Here is a 19,193-nt window from a genome sequence, read left to right as displayed (position 1 = left end):
CAAGTTTGACGCATTGTTTTCTATTACTTAAATAGTCCGAAAGTAAATTTGTTGCCGACTGATCTAAACCATAATTTTGGAGTTTGAGAAGAAGAAGGTTGTGGGGCAAACAGTCAAAGGCCTTTGAGAGATCCATCAGTATGCAGGCTACATACTGATTTTGGTCTAGTGCCATCTTCCAGTCCTCGATGACTCTCAGTAATGCCGTTTGACACCCATATCCTGCTCTAAATGCAGAGAGATAAGAGTGAAAAACGTCATCAAAGACGTCACTGAGTTGTGAATATATGGATCTCTCAAAAATCTTGGAAAGTGCCGGGAGAATGCTGACGGGTCTGTAGTTGCCTTTGTCAAGTGTACTGTTTTTCTTGTGTATTGGTCTGACCTGTGCTGATTTTAGGTTGTCTGGAAAGGTGGAAGTGGATAGGGCGGTATTGACAAGTGTAGTGACTGGTTTAGTGATGGCGAGTTGTGCTAAACGTAATAATTTAGGCGATATGTTATCGTAGCCCGTTGCTTTCTTAGGGTTTATTTTGTTAAATTGTTTATGTATGAATTGTTCGTCTACTGGTTTAAATTTGAATTGACTCATTTTAATGTTGTGTTTCTGGTTTTCTGTGATTTTTTTGTAAACTAGGGTGGGTATTGTTTATGTCGATGCTGTTTTTTCCTATTTCTTTTGCTACGTTAACAAAAAAGTTGTTAAAAATTTCTGCTACTTCTGTTTGCTCATTAACTATTTTCTCTTCATCTAGGACGATGTCAATTTGTTTTTGATTTCCTTTGTTGGTTATAAAAGGTTTAATTGTGTCCCAAAAGTTTTGCGTGTTTTGCCCCCCTGTACATTTGTCTATGAAATAGTGTCTTATTGATTGTTTTCTTAATTTAGTGACCTTATTTCTCTGTTTTCTATAATTTTCCAAGTTGTGGGTTTGATGTGCATTTGTTGTGGAGCATTTTCTTGCGATATATTTCCTGTCGTAGTTTCTTGTTCATGAAGGGTGCTTGATTTATTCGTGGTTTTCTCTTTTTCATTGGTGCGTGCTTGTCTATTATGCGTGTTAGTGTGTTGCTGAATTGGTTGTAAGCCGTGTTATTGTTTTCGTGTTTGGCTATGTCGTCAAGTTTTGCATTATATAGGTCGTTATGAACATTTTCGATATTAAAATGTTTAAAACTTCTGTACGACATCCATTCCTGTTTTCTCACAGTGATCTTACTCCGTAGTTGAACTGCAATAATAGTATGTACATCGCTGACTCCTGTATCAAAGTTACAAATTTTACCTGTTATATTTGGTTTGTTTGTCAAAATTACATCGATAAGGCTAGGTTCTGTGTTTTTAGGATGACAGGTTGGGGCTTTCACAAGATTTGATAAGTCAAAAAAAAATTCATCAAATTTGGTAATGGGTTTCCTTTATCAGATAACAAATCATAGTTGATGTCACCTTTAACCATCAGGTTGTCATATTTCGTGGTACAGCGGTCAAAAGTCTTACAAAAGTCTTCTGTGAATGTGTTTTCTTTCATGCTAGGAGGTCTATATACTCCTTGAATTAACCATTTCAAATTATTTAATGATAGTTCAACTGAAATTGATTCTATGTCCTGAAAATCTATGTATTTTACCCGGTGTCCTGGTAAGTCCGAACGTAGATATGCTGCAATTCCGCCGCCATGAGAATTTCTATCGGCTCTCCACAGGTGGTAGTTATTTACGCCAAATTGTGCATCAGGAAAGCTATCGTCTATTTTGGTTCATGCTCCATAGACAGTACATGAGGTATTGAAAGAAAAAAACAAAGATGTTTCACCGATAAATCATTGAGGGAGGACCTACCTTACGTTACAGCTTCTGCAGAGGGACATTTATTGTCGGTCTTATACATTGTATCAATCTGCGGGAATCCCAGTATTTGCTTCATCGTACCTTGTAGTTTTATGTTGTTTACAGCTCTAGGATTCTTTGTTCTTTAAGCCGAACCACTGACAGTTATATGTCTGTCTTAAAACTACTAACTACTGTACGATGTAGCCGAGTCGTGTGAGATCGTCTTTACACTCTTCAGTGGTTGTCTTAACATGACAAACAGCTCGGGTCGCTTGACACCAACAGTTTTTAACATCTCAGTATTCAAAAGATAAATTGTATGTTAAGTTTTTAAAAAGGGCATAAATACTTAAGAAGCTTATGGAGTTGCATAATGATCTGATTTACAACAGTGCACTTCGTAAATGGAGGTGACAGACGCGATTATACCAGCTAGCCTCTAATACCGCTTTCCAACATCACCTAATTGTCCCTGATTAGGCACATTGCATGTTATCCATCGAATATTCAAAGCGTGCAGCAGACCGTGATTGAATTCAGCCTGTCTACATATTTAAATTCATGTAGCCCTCCAACCTCTTCAAATCCGAAGAAACCTTTATTATTCAATTCAGTTTTAATAGCGTGTAAACCTTTAAGCCTTCAAACGCACTTTTCCTATTTATTGACAGATAACGTCACTTTTAATGTTTACACTAAAGTGGTGAAACGAATCGTTAACCGTATAGTTACAGATCTATCTGATACGTATGCGTTATCTATGTGTCAATATCTTATGTATATAGATGATATTTTCTTCTTTAATAAACATAGGTACGTCGTTCTGGTGTATATATATGAGGGCGACAGGCTTGTATTGGATCAGGATTTAGATTAAAGAAAAGAATCGATAACATTACCACCTGTCATTGTTCCATTACAACACATATCTCTCACACATTCATTACTAAGTAAACATTCACCATATCTGATACGTATTATCACGTTGCCCCCAATGCACGTAAGGGAGGCAGAAATAAGCTGCTTTATCCCACAACAGCCTCGTTAGAGTTGCAAAATATTGATTCTCTAAAGACTAAAATGAGCTCCCTGCAGACACACAAGGGGTCCAGAAAGAAGGGTTTCTTTTGTTTCCTCAACTTTTGGTAATTGACAAGAAAAAACTTTTATTGAGATTGTAATTCTCTGAACATTTGTTCTGTCACACCATTTGTTTTCTTTCATGCAAAACGTCTAGACACGGTCAATGAACGACGTGAATCAATTTGTGCAAGGCTTCTTCTCTCTTCTTATTTGAGATGGTAGAATTTATTTTGTTTTCTTTTTTTGGGGGGGGGGGGGTAGATGACCTAATGGATCCCCTCTTCGTACTTCGGAAATTATGTTTTATATCCAAATAGATGTGTGGAATATCTCTCTTTGTTTATCCCATATTGCAATAAATGGCATTATATCCCGACCCCAACACCAAACAAATTCCTTTCCATCAAGTATTTGCAATAGCTGTTTCGCATGTCGCTGTTCAAATTGTCTACCCGTAATACGTCACAGGGACATTATTGCGTTATGGTCAAATCTGACTCGTTTCAGTTCTGTTTTTTCATTTTTTATTTTATAAATACTGTCTTCCTGTTAAGGTTAGACTAGAAACATAAATATCTGTTCAAGTAGCTTGTTTGAATAGGCAATAGGACAAAGCGACAACCCTAAAACAGTTGGCTATTATCAGCAGTTTCCTTGATACACATTGGCGGGAAAACCTTTTACTCCCAGTCCTGTGACTCGAAACACCGAGCCAGTGGCAGGAAAAGATTGGCGCTCCTCGTCCGTGGAACCTTCCCTTGCGCTTGTTACATAGAGTTCGTCAAGGTTTTTCCCACCGAAACAGCACGATGTCGTCCTTTTACAAGGAAATTCAATTTTTCTGAGAATTTTACCTACAAAACATAAGTGAACATTAATACATATAATAATTCAAAACGCTCATATTAATAACATAAAACTATATTGATTATTTAATCAAAACTAATCAATTTCATGATTTCTATATTTCTACTTTGTTGGTTAAAATATTAAACAGTCTAGAACTCATACTTATTTCAAATCAATTACAGATACTTCGGATTATATATCAAACATTTATTAGCTATACATATATTACATAGGCTGACCTGTTCACCAGAAGGTTGTAAACTATAAATCAATATTTTGCTGCTGACAATAAAGAGGTTAAAATCTTGGGATATATCCATACCTCTAGTCTAAACCAAACGTCTACGTGAACTAGCAAACAAACATTTGCTAAAATTCGTTGCATTTTCTCGCCCAAACGTAAAAGTGAAATAGCAAACAAATAATTCGTTACAGTTTCTAACCCAAATATAAAAGTGAACTAGCAAACAAACAATTCGTTACAGTTTCTAAGCAAAAAGTAAAAGAGTTCTAGCAAACAAAAACTGCGTTAGTGTTTAACCGTTTTTTAAACGTACATTAGTAGACAAATAATTCGCCAATAAGTCTTACCCAATCGTCAACGTTTATCATCAGACAAATAGTAAGTTATTTAACAGATATCTACACTGGGGAGAGATCATGAGAAAAGATCACCTGTTTGTGGGTTGAAGCAGACGACCAATCCAGTGCCGTAGAAAGCGACCCAAAGATTGCCGTCAGTGTCAATCGTCATACCGTCTGGTATACCCAGGTTGTCAGGATCAGAGGGGTCAAGGTTCCCCAAGTCCACCACTGTCCTGTTGTTACCTAAAAGGTAGGGAACAAAGGCAGTATATAATATTGGATGCATTTGAACAAAACAAAAAGTGGCATATCCAGTCCAATGTAAAAACAAAAACGGAACTCTCCCAATGAACATATTTTAGGTCTCTTTGAATCATATGTATATATATTGGATACATTTGTGCATAGCAAGTGAAATACAAACCTCCGAGTTAAGCAGACATAACGAATTTGAAGATTTGAAGGGGATGAAATTCTGAATGTGAGTACAAAATATGTACAGTCAGAGAATAACGTACTTATATTACCGGAACTGACGTCATAGTCGAAGGCCATAATCTGGCCGGGAATACTTTCGATGAAGTACATAGTCCTGTGGTCAGCTGTCCAGGCCATACCATTGGAGACGGTTAATTTGTCCATTCGTTTGTGAAAGGATCCGTCAGTATCCAGACAGTACAGCTCCGCCTTATTCATGTCGAACGCCAGGGGTTCAAAGGTCAATACCTTACCCATACTCCCTACAAAATAGATTACTATACGTTATAAGGTTCAAGGTCATATTGAAAGCCAGGGACTTAAAGGTCAATACCTTACCCATACTCCCAACACAATAGATTAATAAAGGTTATACGGTTAAAGGTCAAATCTATCACCAGAAGTCTAAAGGTCAATACTTTACCCATACTTCCTACAAAATAGATTACTAAAGGTAATAAGTTTAAAGGTCATATCGATCGCCAGAGGTTTAAAGGTCAATACCTTACCCATACTCCCTAACAATAGAATACTAAAGGTTATAAGTTTAAAGGTCAAATCGATCGCCAGAAGTTTAAAGGTCAATACTTTACCCATACTCCCTACAAAATAGATTACTAAAAGTTATAAGGTTAAAGGTCATATTGATCGCCAGGTGTTTAAAGGTCAATACTTTACCCATTGCCCCTGCTAAATAGAAAATTAGAAATAACGAAATGTTTTGTTGTTAAAGCATTCACAACACTGGAAAGAGCCTTGCTCGATCTGATTAAAACGTTCCTACAGAGGCAGTTATACTCCATTGAAGCACTCTGCTTGACAGATACTCGAATACGTATTTTTAAACAAAAATCATAACACTTCAAGACAAAAACTATCTTGTTAGTGTTTTACAAGACAATATATAGGTTATACCAGTATTCAGCCTAAGCTTGTCTTTGATAGTTTCCGTTTTCTTTTACGTAACACGGAGCTAATGCTGGTTCGTACCTAACCAAAATCGACCGGCCGGGTCACATTTTCCATCATTAAGTCGGTTCTGAACGCCATTTAGAGGTATCTCGTGCAGCTTGGTCAGTTTTTGAGATGACCAGTCGAGATGTGCAACATTCCGGCCAACTCCTACTAGGTACCCTCCCTTCTTACATGGCACAATACATCCAACCGCGTCCTCTGAAACAGTTATCCTGTGTTATAGACATTAACATTGGTATAATGTATTACTAGTAGTAGCGTTCCTGCAGTCCAAGTCCTAGTCTCGTTCAACCAGACTCTTGTTGTCTGCACAAGCTACGTAAAAATTACAAGTGATTAAGCGTCTGGTTGAACGAGACTATCCAAGTCCGAGTTATCATTCTGTTAATACTTTTAGGTTGTGAGACGCCAGTCGATTCCAAAACCTGGTGAAGCATGGTTAATGACACAACATATTAGTTGTAATGATTTACAGCTTACGATTAACAGGATATCAGGTAATGAGTCGACCTGTATCACAAGCCAAAACGATAGAATCGAAAGCAGTTCACACGAAATAAGATTGGAAGAATACTTTCCCGAGGTTTGAGCGACTCTGTCTAACTCCCAATCCAGGGATTAGCAGTAATTCTCCAACCTTCTGTCAGTGCATTTTTCTTCTTCGTGTTAAGTGTTTGACACTCGTTTTGAGTATATTCACACTGTCATCTATTACCAAATAACAAAATTTTGGACTAAACAGAAGTTGTCAGTATCGTATGAATATTTGTAACTGAGACGCACAACACGACGTCGCTGCGAGAAAATTTGGACAAATACAAATGTGAGTCAAGTGGAATTATTACACGTCTAATGTAAAATGTCAAATCCAGCTCCGCGGATGTAGCTTGTTTACATCTACGTTGCCTAAGAAACTCGACCTTGTAAAATCCGGTACACGTGCACGTGTCTAAGATGTGAAAAAAAATACAGTTCAAGTCATAATGATACATTTATATATAACTCCAGTGAGCGAAAGTGCAAAAGCACATTGTTGTTCTGAAGACCACAAAATAAGTAATAATATATTGTTATTTCTCTGGTTGGTTCAAACACAAAAGATGTTTTATTTTTCTGGTATATTTATAGTCAACTTATGACATTCTATTCTCATATAACCAGCCTCAGTGTTATTCCGTCTTTGCGTATTGCAGAGTTAACTTCTCTTGGGGACAGGTATTGATTGTTACGTCATTGGTTTGTGCGAGAAAATTACGTCGTTTTTTCAAAAATTGATGACGTTACTCTCACAAACAAGTGACGTAACAATCAATACCTGCTCCCAAGAGAAGATAACTCTGAAATACGCAAAGACGGAATACACCGACACAGAAGTAGACCATACCACACATATATGTTCATCTTACCGTTAATATGCAGTTTCGTTGACACTGGTCAGTCTTTGAGATCGGTACCTACCTAATTGTACCTTGTCAATGGTTCCGGTGACGGAGTCCCACCGGCACACGCTGTTCTCGGTGATATCAACGAAGACGAGGCGTTGGGTGTTGTCTTCCCAGTGTGGACACTCCCCAGTCCCCGGGGTGACATCAGGAATAGCTACCTCTACCGACATTGTAGGTAGGACTTGTGTTTATAACTACAAAGGTGTAATTCTCTACTTTGTACCTGTAACTGCAATTGTTCAGCACATATTTTAATTGCGGACACACTGAATTATGTGTAACAAGATATCAAATCCAAATGACAATGTTACATCTAAACGGGTACGACCAACATTATGATCATACGAAATATTTAAGGTGGGTCCATCCTTCTCAAATTTAGCGTAGATACAAGGCTACAGCCAACCTCGGGGACTGATAGTCCACCATTAGGTACAAGGCTACAGCCAACCTCGGGTACTGATAGTCCACCATCAGATACAAGGTTACAGTCAACCTCGGGGGCTGATAGTCCACCATTAGATACAAGGTTACAGCCAACCTCGGGGACTGATAGTCCACCAGTAGATACAAGGTTACGGTCAACCTCGGGGACTGATAGTCCACCAGTACATACAAGGTTACGGTCAACCTCGGGTACTGATAGTCCACCAGTAGATACAAGGTTACAGCCAACCTCGGGTACTGATAGTCCACCAGTACATACAAGGTTACAGCCAACCTCGGGGACTGATAGTCCACCAGTAGATACAAGGTTACAGCCAACCTCGGGTACTGATAGTCCACCAGTAGATACAAGGTTACAGCCAACCTCGGGGACTGATAGTCCACCAGTAGATACAAGGTTACAGCCAACCTCGGGGACTGATAGTCCACCAGTAGATACAAGGTTACAGCCAACCTCGGGGACTGATAGTCCACCAGTAGATACAAGGTTACAGCCAACCTCGGGGACTGATAGTCCACCAGTAGATACAAGGTTACAGCCAACCTCGGGGACTGATAGTCCACCAGTAGATACAAGGTTACAGCCAACCTCGGGGACTGATAGTCCACCAGTAGATACAAGGTTACAGCCAACCTCGGGGACTGATAGTCCACCAGTAGATACAAGGTTACAGCCAACCTCGGGGACTGATAGTCCACCAGTAGATACAAGGTTACAGCCAACCTCGGGGACTGATAGTCCACCAGTAGATACAAGGTTACAGCCAACCTCGGGGACTGATAGTCCACCAGTAGATACAAGGTTACAGCCAACCTCGGGGACTGATAGTCCACCAGTAGATACAAGGTTACAGCCAACCTCGGGGACTGATAGTCCACCAGTAGATACAAGGTTACAGCCAACCTCGGGGACTGATAGTCCACCAGTAGATACAAGGTTACAGCCAACCTCGGGGACTGATAGTCCACCAGTAGATACAAGGTTACAGCCAACCTCGGGGACTGATAGTCCACCAGTAGATACAAGGTTACAGCCAACCTCGGGGACTGATAGTCCACCAGTAGATACAAGGTTACAGCCAACCTCGGGGACTGATAGTCCACCAGTACATACAAGGTTACAGCCAACCTCGGGGACTGATAGTCCTCTAGCATAGTCAGACACAATGTGACGTTAAACAATCTTATTTAATACTCTGTTGATTTTGCAGTGTATGAGTATTAGTTTATAACACATCTCTTTAGTTTTTTAAATAAAAGCCAGTTAATATTATAGAAAGCATTGTCTATGTTATGTGACAAAACGGACTTACCAGACTCTCCGACAGATAACAACGGAACTCGGTCGTTCGGTACTTGCGGTAGATATCATAAAGGGGGCGGAGTCGGAATATAAGAGTGGCATCAGACAGCTGCGCTGTCTCTCACTGGGACCGGGGCTGAGCAGGACTGGGGCTGGTGAGGACCGTCAAGATAGGATAACTCGTCCGGACTTGGAGCATGATATAACAGTTGGATATCTTATAACTACATTTTATAGTGTATAGGGTCCTCATCTGAGACATTCTTATCAGGAAATAGCGTAGATATTTTTCATTTATAAACTAAAGGAAGATAATGTTCAGTGTATATGGTCATTTAAATGGCTGTATTAATTGAGGAAATAGAACCACGACTTATAAGAATGGTTATATGCCGTATAGTTTATAACTTAAGCTGTGAGCGTTAACGTCCTGAGCAGGGACATCCTGATCAGGAAATCGAGTACTAATTATATCCGTATTGATGGATCAAATACATGAAGGTGGCAGTGTTTACAGTCAAAGAGAGGAATAAAGATGGTTTAGAAATACAAAGTAAACTATATTATAGTATTTTATCTTTGTATTCCACGATGTAGTGTATACGTCCTGTGCACGGACATCATGATCAGACAGGATATGTTATAGTGAATATATCCGTAGTTATTTATAAAACATATAAAGGCAGCAAAGTTTGCAGTCAAGAGAGGTGATATTGAAATAGAAACAAAACATCAAATCAATCGTCAATCTCTTTAATTATATGTTGATATTGGAACGTAGCCGGTAACAGGTAACAGGGACACCCATATTAGTATATCAAGTACTCATTATATCCGTATTAATGGATCAAATTCATAAAGGTGACAGTTATTAGAGTCAAGAGATGAGTAAATATGATTGAGAAATAGATATTGAACTATGTCTATAATATTTTATCTTCGAGTTGCATGCTAGTATAAGATCCTAAGCAGGAATTTAAATGGAAATAAAAAAGCTAGCAATGCAAACGGTCAAGAGAAGCATCATAATGATTTTTTTTTTTTGATGAGTCGTTTTAATTAAGAAATAGAACCCCGACTTACAAGAATTGTTATAAGCCGTATAGTCTATAACTATATAGCTAGTAGCGTATACGGTCCTGACCGGGGCCATCCTGATCAGGAAACCACGTGCTCATTATATTCGAATTAATTCATCAATTACAACAGTTGGCAATGCGCATAGGTAAGAGATGGCTGAATGTGATTTAGAAACAATAATTAAACTATGTCTAAAGTATTTTATCTTCCATATATAGATATTAGAACGTCTACGGTCCTGATCAGGAACTAAAATGGAAATTATTTACATAGGTTTTGATCAAGTACAAAAAGCTAGCAATGCGAACGGTCAAGAGAAGCATCCTAATGATTTTTAAATGAAAATTACATTACATCATTGATGGAATACTCTATATCTACATCTTAAAACGTACACAGTCCTGGGCGGGGGCCATCATGATCAGGAAATAAAATCATATTTGTTTGCATACATATATACATTTATAAACAAAATTCAGATCGCAGTGAATATTGTCATTAGAGGAGTCGTTTTAATTTAAAAATAGAACCCCGACTTACAAGAATGGTTATTTATAAGCAGTATAATCTATTACTATAGCTAGTAGATCTAGAGTCTACGGTCCTGAGCGGGGGACATCCTGATCAGGAAAAAAACATACCTGTTTTTCTCATGTATATACTTTCTGATATTAATATAGTCGTTTTTTTACGACTTTTTAAAATTACTGTAAAGCAAATACAGCTAATCATCAGCTACTTTCAGCTTTATTGAAAGATAAACAACCCGTATTATATTTTACATAATGCCTGTCCATGCTTCAAAATACATCTTTACTAGAAATGTGTGCCTTGGAGTCTTATCTATTTGAATAAAATCATATCAGTATTTATAAGAATGATATGTCCTATATAAGAATTGAACTCAGAATGGTTTTGTAATTGCATTTCACAATAAAAAACCTTATTTTGATAACGCCTACAGTTAACTCCAAAGCACAACAGAGAACTTACTTATACTCCTAAGTTCAGTTATGTCATGTTTATTTAATTTAGGATAGGCCAATGATGCAGTATACCTGTGTGTAGTCAATAAAAAGAGGTGGACCAATATCAAGTCATCAGAAAGGATGTGGTGAGGCTTACAAATAGCCAACATCTTGGGTAAAATTACAAACTTTATCTGAATTTGACCAGTCTTCAGAATCAGACATTCAAGTGATTAAATTGTTTTAAGTCTATTTTCTTAATGATTAAATACTTCGGAACTAGTCTACAAATCAGGCATCAAAATGATCAAAATTGTTGGAGTCTAATTCCTGAAGAGTTTAATATTCTAGGGACGGCGGCCATTCTACATATAATTTCATGTAAAAGCGTTCCCGAGCAAAGATAGTTTGATCAAGCAATACGGTGAAAGCTTTTCCCATGCTTATTCATTCTTTAAATATTTATATATATAGATCAACAGTCTTGACAGTGGACATAATCACAACTGAAGTAAAAAGAAAATCAATAATAATATACCAAACATATGGACATTGCCCTGAGGAGGAACATCTTGATCAACAAATTGAAGGTGTTTCCATGATTATAATATATATTTATAAATGAGTAAAGCAATACATGATTTCTTCAGTTTCAAAAGTACACAAAAGAGAACAAAAACAAGTAAAATCATGTTTTCTGTGCAATGGAACACTCATAGGTGTTTTTTCGCTGAAACAAAAGTTTAAATTTAAATTTGAGAATGCAGTTTGTTCCCAATGATGCACGCAGATGACTTGCTCGTATTGATGGGTTCTGCTAAAGATACAAAATGTGTTGAATAATTTATATAATCCCGCATAATCCTGAAGCCTAACTGTAAATATGAAAAACTAACGAAAATAACTGTTTGCAGAAAGATTTAAATAATAAATGAATAGGATTATGGTTATATAGTGGTCATAAAGTGTATTTAAGATCTATTTACATATTCAAGAGTTGCTATTTTAGGTTTTGATACAATGTGCTACAAAAGCAATTATCTGAATCATTTTTGCTCTTTATTCTAAATGCAAGCATATGTCGTTGATTTGTACTTTTTCAAAAATATGATATATATATTGTATAACCTCTATTTGGTTAACATTTTATCGATGGGTGTTCTTACAAAACAAAATTAGCACCCGGGGCTCACACGATCAATATATTTGATATATCTTAAATTATGTATATTATAAGTGATATAATATCATAATAACAAATATTTCAAACTTTATGGGAGATATCTATATATACGATACAAAATACTATTAAATACATGATTGATATTGCTCCTAAAATTGATGTTGAGTTAACTTACCATACTATATGTGAGCATCCAATTAAGACCATATTGTTATCCTAATTCGATTTTGTTGTTGTTAATGGGTTTTTTTGATATAAAGTAGAAGTGAAAACCGCATTTTGTTGTTTTTGCATTAATTGAAGTTTTGGCCAATGACCTCAAACTGAAGACTTAAAAAGTACAAGGCTTCGTGCACTGATTTCCTTTTACAAATTTGATAACGAGCCGAATCGCAATACTGTGCTTGGATTGCCACTTATTACTACGGACAGCTGTGATAGGAACCGCAATATCACTACTTCATTCCGATTTGGTGTTAGCGCATTTTTTAACTCCTTTTAGCTGTTATGGTTAGAAAAATTTAACAAAATTGCAAGGGAAATTATAGACACATCTGAACGCCGAATCATAGCTGTTGTGAACCCTACTACTTATAATTAGGCCAGTTATGAAAATTGGTGCGTTTGGGTGGGGGTTGGGGCTGTACATTTTCGGAAGGTCATATTGAATTTCACTCTATCGAATACAATACTTGTTTGCAGACTTGAGTGAGTCTAAGGTGTTGCTCATAATTATACGGTCACATGATAAATACAGAGAACACCTAAATGAAATGTCCACAAACTAAAGTAATTGCAACTCTATTAGCCTCAACGTAAGTGAAAATGATTGTTATTCTATTTGATCAAGTTGTTGAATACTTTTTTATTAATACATACATTCTGTCGTTTTAATGATAGAAAGTCAAATCCAAATGTCTGTGTTTATTAATGAATTGTTAATCTTAGCATAGCAAGGTTTTATTTCTGTTTTTAATGTTGTTTAAATTTTAGCGGTTCCCTTCATCTCCAGAAGACGTTTGTGACATACACATCACGCTAGACCACCAAGCACTGATCCCCATTACAACTTTGCTAACGAACCGAGTCACATTGATTGATCTGATAACAAGAGGCGCAGAGGGCCTGTATCGCTCACCTTGAGATATCTAAGCAACCATGTCAAACTATTCTCCTAATGAGATCCAAGGGAATATGCCAGACCACAAGGCAAATCCATGTAAATATATGTATTAGATTTTTCATGCCCAGCAATTTTATATATGGTTATGGGATGGGGATCTCAACTGTTTCCAAGCTGTGACTCAGAAACTAGGTCCACAGGGTTGTGGCCAGACCCCATGATCAATTCTAATATCATGACTGCATTCGGGTTTTTTTTGCCCAGGATTTGTATTTATAGTTTTGGGTTGGGGATCTCAACCGTTTCAAAGTTATGACCCATGGGTTAAGTCTGCAAAGGTGTGCCAGACCCCAGGATCAATTCTAATATCATGACTGCATTCGTCTCTTTTTGCCCAGGATTTGTATTTATAGTTTTGGGATGGGGATCTCAACCGTTTCAAAGTTATGACCCAAGGACTATGTCTCCAAGGGTGGGGACAGACCTTGGGGCCATCCTGGAAGCAAATGTGCTAACTTCTCTTTATACTCAGCAATTGTATATATGGTTTTATGGTGGGGATCTCGACCATTTCCAAGTAATAAACTTGTTTTGGCCCCATCCCTTAGCCCGGGGGGTCAACTCCACCATTTGTACAATTTTGAATCCCCACCACCTAGGGATGCTTCCAGTCAAATATGGTTGATATCCATCTCTTAGTTCTACAGAAGAAGTCGCTTAAAACAATATTGCCAAATTGCCCCCTTTTGGCCCCGCCCTCAGCCCCCTGGGGGTCAGCCCCACCATTTGTACAATTATGAATCCCCAACAACTAGGGATGCTTCCAGTCAAATTTAGTTATATTCCAATCAGTGGTTAAGAAGAAGTCGTTCAAAGAAATTGTTTACGTACGGACGAAGGACGGACGGATGGCGGACGCCACGGTATGGCATAAGCTCACCTTGGTCCTTCGGACCAGATAAGCTAATAAAACTGGCTAACCAACTTCATGGAACTTTAAATATACCAACAATGTGTTTTTGATTAATGTCCATACTTCATAGAAGGTCCCTTTTCGACACCTTCCATAACTTTCATTAATGTCAATCCCAAACACTGATTCTCGCTCCGATGTGTTTATAATGTTGATAATATATCGACTTATATTGCTACGAGTAGGAAAGTTAGACAGTAAGTTTCTGTTTGTCTTAGTAACAAACCATAGCTGTTTAGTTGGCCATTTTACTGGGGTCAGCTATGCATACAAGAAGCGTGAAATACTGTCGACTTCTTCTACTTTAAATGCATTACATTATGGGTGGACAAGGTGCACCAGTTGTCGTGAATTAACCGGCAACAGATAAAAGTGTTGGAGTTTTGAGTACCAGAACTATATCGGTATTGTAACACACCTACATTGCTTTGTTTCTTTATCAACATAATGTACAGAATGTAAATCATCAAGTTGTTTTGCAATTTATTATTTTTCTCTTTTGGGTTGAGAATCAGGTAGGACGATATGCTCCTCAAGCATCTGTATCATTGTATTCTTACGAATTATTTATTTAATGCGTCCCGTCCGAAGTATGCTGAACTCAGGACTTTTATCATTCATACCTTATCGTGAAAAAAATGCTGCACGAAACTCTTAATCTTATATCACCGTGCACATGTACATGATTATGAATATCAGCGTTTGCCTTTTTCATAAATTCTTTGCCGTGTCTTCACTCTTCATTAAAGATTACTTAAATGGTCTCGCGACCATATCCCTGTTGAATTTCAGGTTTCGTTAGGCTAGACGTAACCGTGATTTAGAACTTCCGAGGATTTTGAACATATTGTATAGTCAGATACGACAGCTAACGTGTAAAGACAAAGAAATGTGTATAATGCTTGAAAATATATATTTGTTTTTGTATTGCCGACATGTCAACTACGTTTTTGGTGTTTTACCAAACAAAAAAACAAAAACGGAAACAACTCTGTTGTTTGTGTATGATATTGTTAAAATATACAATGATTGTTTTAATGATTGCAAATGTATAAACAAACGTATGCATTTGGTATATATAACACGAAATATAGACATACACATGTATGTTGTACAAATGAAGTATTGTAATTGTATTATGTATTCATAATTTCATCTCATCTCCTGTTGTAGACTGGTCGTATAAATGGTTTGATAATCTGTCATTGAAGCGATCGATAATGCATGTACGACGTCCATTTAAATATTTTATATTTTATAAAACCCAGAATGTAATCAATTACATCAAATTACATTGTACCTGAATATTTATCTCTGTTGTTTGTGTAGTTTAAGATACGTCTTGAAGGGGTGATTGTTATCAAATAAATGATTGTTAAGAGCTTGAGTATTCTGATTACCGTCGCAACCATTTTTTGATTGCAATGTTTAAATGCAACTTGCATGCTTACTGGTTGGTTATTGGCAAGCCGGGAGGTGTTACATATGTTTAGCAGTTGGGGTGTTTCTTATGCTTATTGTATTATCATTTCTATGTATGCCAATGAAGATCAGTATTTACTGTTGGGTTCATCGCTGGCATGCATCGGATGTGAACCGGTTGCCTCATCGAAGGTTTTGGGGAAAGGGCAGTGGCGTCCGTCGCGAGTCCGTCAACAAGTTCTGGAAACCGGAATAACACCAAGAGTGCTAGTGATGGGAAGTCAAAATGTACAAATTAAGGAGCTAATAATAGCCCATCCCTACCTTCCCCCCCACCCCACCACAACAACTATATAATGAAAGATAAGGGGAAAATATGTGAATAGAGACTGTGCAATTTCTGATTATTTCAATATTCTAAAAATGGAAATAAAAATGATCTGAATTCTGAGCAGCTAATTTCCAAATAAATATTTTAGCGCCGGACCCAATTAAAGAAAAAACATACGTCCAAATGATCACACTTATCTAGTTCTACTGACATAATTTTCAGCACACCGTATGTTTGTTTGAGACAGGGAAATATGAAAATAAGGGGTTTCTTTTGTAATTGTTGACACAATATTGAAGATGAGTATGACTTTAATTTAGTATGATTTATCAAGAAAATTATTGTGAAATTCCTTTTAAAAAAATACTGGTAAAAAGTCTGTATTAAAACTAGTACAACTCTTGAATAAAACAAACGTTAAAAAAAACACGGTTATAGATTTAACTATGCCCGACAATAATGTGCATAACGCACGCATTTGTATGTGTTGTTTCTCGGATACAAATAATAATGACCAATAGTTGTGTTAAATGTTAAATTTTTCCTCACGGGTTAACATAGACGTGTGCCTAGCTGAAAGGCCTGGTCTGAGACTGGCTACCTAATCTCTACACAAAATTTATGTGACAGGTCAGCAGCCAAACTCAGTTTGTGTGAGAAAAGGTCCTGCTCTGTACAGTTATGTGCAACATGATATGTCTCATGATAATTGTGAATTGACTGTGTGTGTTGACATTTACAAGCTGTGGGAAACAAAAACAATTAACAGACACTATCGTTCAGAATTATAATTTTAGTTTTAATGATGTAAACCTTTTTTTTAAACAATAGTATTCAATAAACTCCATTCTATTCACAGTTATTCCCACTTATGTCCCATGTATGGCTGTCCATTAGGATTTGGGTACAAATTGTCTTTTTTTAAATTGGATCATAATCCTACATCTCAAATACGGAAACACTGTTGGATGAATTTTTGTGATTTCAACTTTGACTTTGATGTTGATTCACTTGATACATATATGTAACAGTGACTTGTATTTCGAGTTTGGAGTTTATATATTATTCATTGTTTCTAGTAGTGGATTGATTTGTTTTTGTCTCAACAGCAATAATATATGCTATTAGAAAATAATGATATATATACCAGATATTATTTCACTAAAAGTGTAATATAAATATTGCATAGAAATAAAATAAGACTATTATTATATTCATATCATGCTGCATGAAAACATATGTATGCATGCTTTTTAATCATACTTTCTAAAAAAGACATAGATATACAATATATAATGTATGGAAAGTCAATTATGGAATACATTATGTAAGGGGTTCTGTAATGTATACCGCTATTAATTCTATATATGTCTTTATTCATACAATAATGTTGTTATATGTGTCTTTATATACATTTATCCCATTTAATGCTCAAGAAAATACATGTATGACTATTTCATAATGAAACAATTTGTTCATGTATTTTCTTGTACCAATATCAACCAAGAGTAGGGGTTATAGGCTCACACCATTCATGAGTGGTCAAAATACCTTCAGTGTATACTCGTGTGCTGCCGACAAAACTAGACCTTAGGGAGCTGGCTCTGTAGCCTTACCGGAACAAAATTAATTGATACTGTCAATGTCCCAGATAACACCAACATACACAAATTGCACTGAATCTCGGCCTTTAATAGGCATGAACTACAGTTCAGCATCCCCTGACCAAGACAGGTCATATACTAAGCCTTATCTGACATAAGACAATTACTTATACGGCCAGCACTGGTGAACTAGTAGACAGCCAACAGTTATTTTTATACCTCTGAACTACGTGACAACGGGAAACTCTGAAATTGAACACTATTCACATTAAATACCTATTCAAGTAAACATATTATTAAATCGGCTTCATTAATAATAATAAAAGTAATAACATATAAGGATTCATTCGATATTATGTGAAATATGAGAAATATATGATATTTGAATTTATGACATTCTCATCAGTAAAATATTAATCATTATCAATTTCATAAAACCTTATATCTTCACTGCATAAATCTTACGCCTCTTATTTCTTTTTGATGCAGTAATACTTGCTTCGTATTACTTTTTAGTTTTTCGTTGAATACCATATATATTTCACTCATGGCAGAATATATCGATATTTGCACTCGTACTTTGCACTCGTGAAAAATATCCTTATTCCGCAAAACTCGTGACATATTTTTGATATTCAATGGGAAACCATGAAATGTTTCTATATCGTGATGAAGAGAAAGTGGGAGGGGAAAATAGGATTGCTGGATGACGAAGAAGCGAAAACACTATGAAGATGAATCGAAAACGTGATGTATGGTAAATAAGCGAAAAGTTTCCCCTTAACTCCTTCGCGTTCAGGTCGATTTTTTCCGAAATAACATGCAAATGTAGAATTGCATACTAGTCATGTATACATGCGCAGTCAATGTTTAAATTCCAGTCACCATAACAAAGAAAACACCCAAAACCCTATCAAATTAGTCGCTGAGGTAACTGGTAAGAGCCAATAAATGACCTCCGTCTGGCATTCTCAAAGCAACCCTCTCTTTCTCAAGTCAGTAGGACCTTTTGATTCAATTAGGCACGAAATGAAAATCCGTCACTCCAACAAGGAAGAAAAGAATATGTGCCGATATTCCGAAAACCTGATCAAGATGTCCTCACTCAGAACCGTATACACTATCAAAAGCAGTTATAAGAAAGACAATTTGCTTCTCAATCGTATTTACCTGTCTCTTGACTATACATTGCTGTCTGAATGCATTTGACCCATTATTATCAATTCAGTATTTATATCATTTTCTGATCGGATGTCCTCGGTCATGATCATATTATGACACCTCTCTTGGCCTTATTCATTACTACCTTTCTTGATGTGATAAATGCCTACAGATATATTGAGCATTTGATTTCCTGATCAGTATGTCCCTGCTTAGAACCGTATACACTATTATATGACATTAAAATGGTATTATATTATAGCATAGTTTATTTTCTATTTCAAAATCAGATTAATCCATCTCTTATCTCAGCACAACGCTCGAGAGGGTATACGTTATAAAATGTATTAA

At 36.6% G+C, this 19,193-nt stretch overlaps 1 protein-coding gene across 1 annotated transcript; it reads right to left on the bottom strand.

Moving 5' to 3' along the window:
- Positions 1-3,377: 3,377 nt before the first annotated feature.
- LOC110452197 (regucalcin-like) lies at positions 3,378-9,077 on the bottom strand. Its single transcript, XM_021500566.1, has 6 exons — positions 9,008-9,077; positions 7,261-7,476; positions 5,818-6,000; positions 4,869-5,090; positions 4,441-4,593; positions 3,378-3,770 (listed from the first exon to the last, which is right to left on the bottom strand). The coding sequence occupies exons 2-6, from the start codon at positions 7,415-7,417 to the stop codon at positions 3,559-3,561; spliced, it is 927 nt and encodes a 308-aa protein (XP_021356241.1). The 5' UTR covers positions 7,418-7,476; positions 9,008-9,077; the 3' UTR covers positions 3,378-3,558.
- Between the last annotated feature and the right edge of the window lie 10,116 nt (positions 9,078-19,193).

Source organism: Mizuhopecten yessoensis, unplaced genomic scaffold (assembly GCF_002113885.1).
Source record: "Mizuhopecten yessoensis strain PY_sf001 unplaced genomic scaffold, ASM211388v2 scaffold6459, whole genome shotgun sequence".
Taxonomy (NCBI): Eukaryota; Metazoa; Mollusca; class Bivalvia; order Pectinida; family Pectinidae; genus Mizuhopecten; species Mizuhopecten yessoensis.
This window is presented reverse-complemented; position numbering and strand designations above follow the sequence as displayed.

Excerpts from the sequence above, each read along its gene's own strand:
- LOC110452197 (XM_021500566.1), bottom strand. The coding sequence starts at position 7,417 with ATGTCGGTAGAGGTAGCTATTCCTGATGTCACCCCGGGGACTGGGGAG. Across the intron at positions 6,001-7,260 it reads CATTGACAAGGTACAATTAG|AGGACGCGGTTGGATGTATT; the intron begins GTAGGTACCGAT and ends TAACTGTTTCAG. Across the intron at positions 3,771-4,440 it reads CTGCTTCAACCCACAAACAG|GTAAAATTCTCAGAAAAATT; the intron begins GTGATCTTTTCT and ends TATGTTTTGTAG.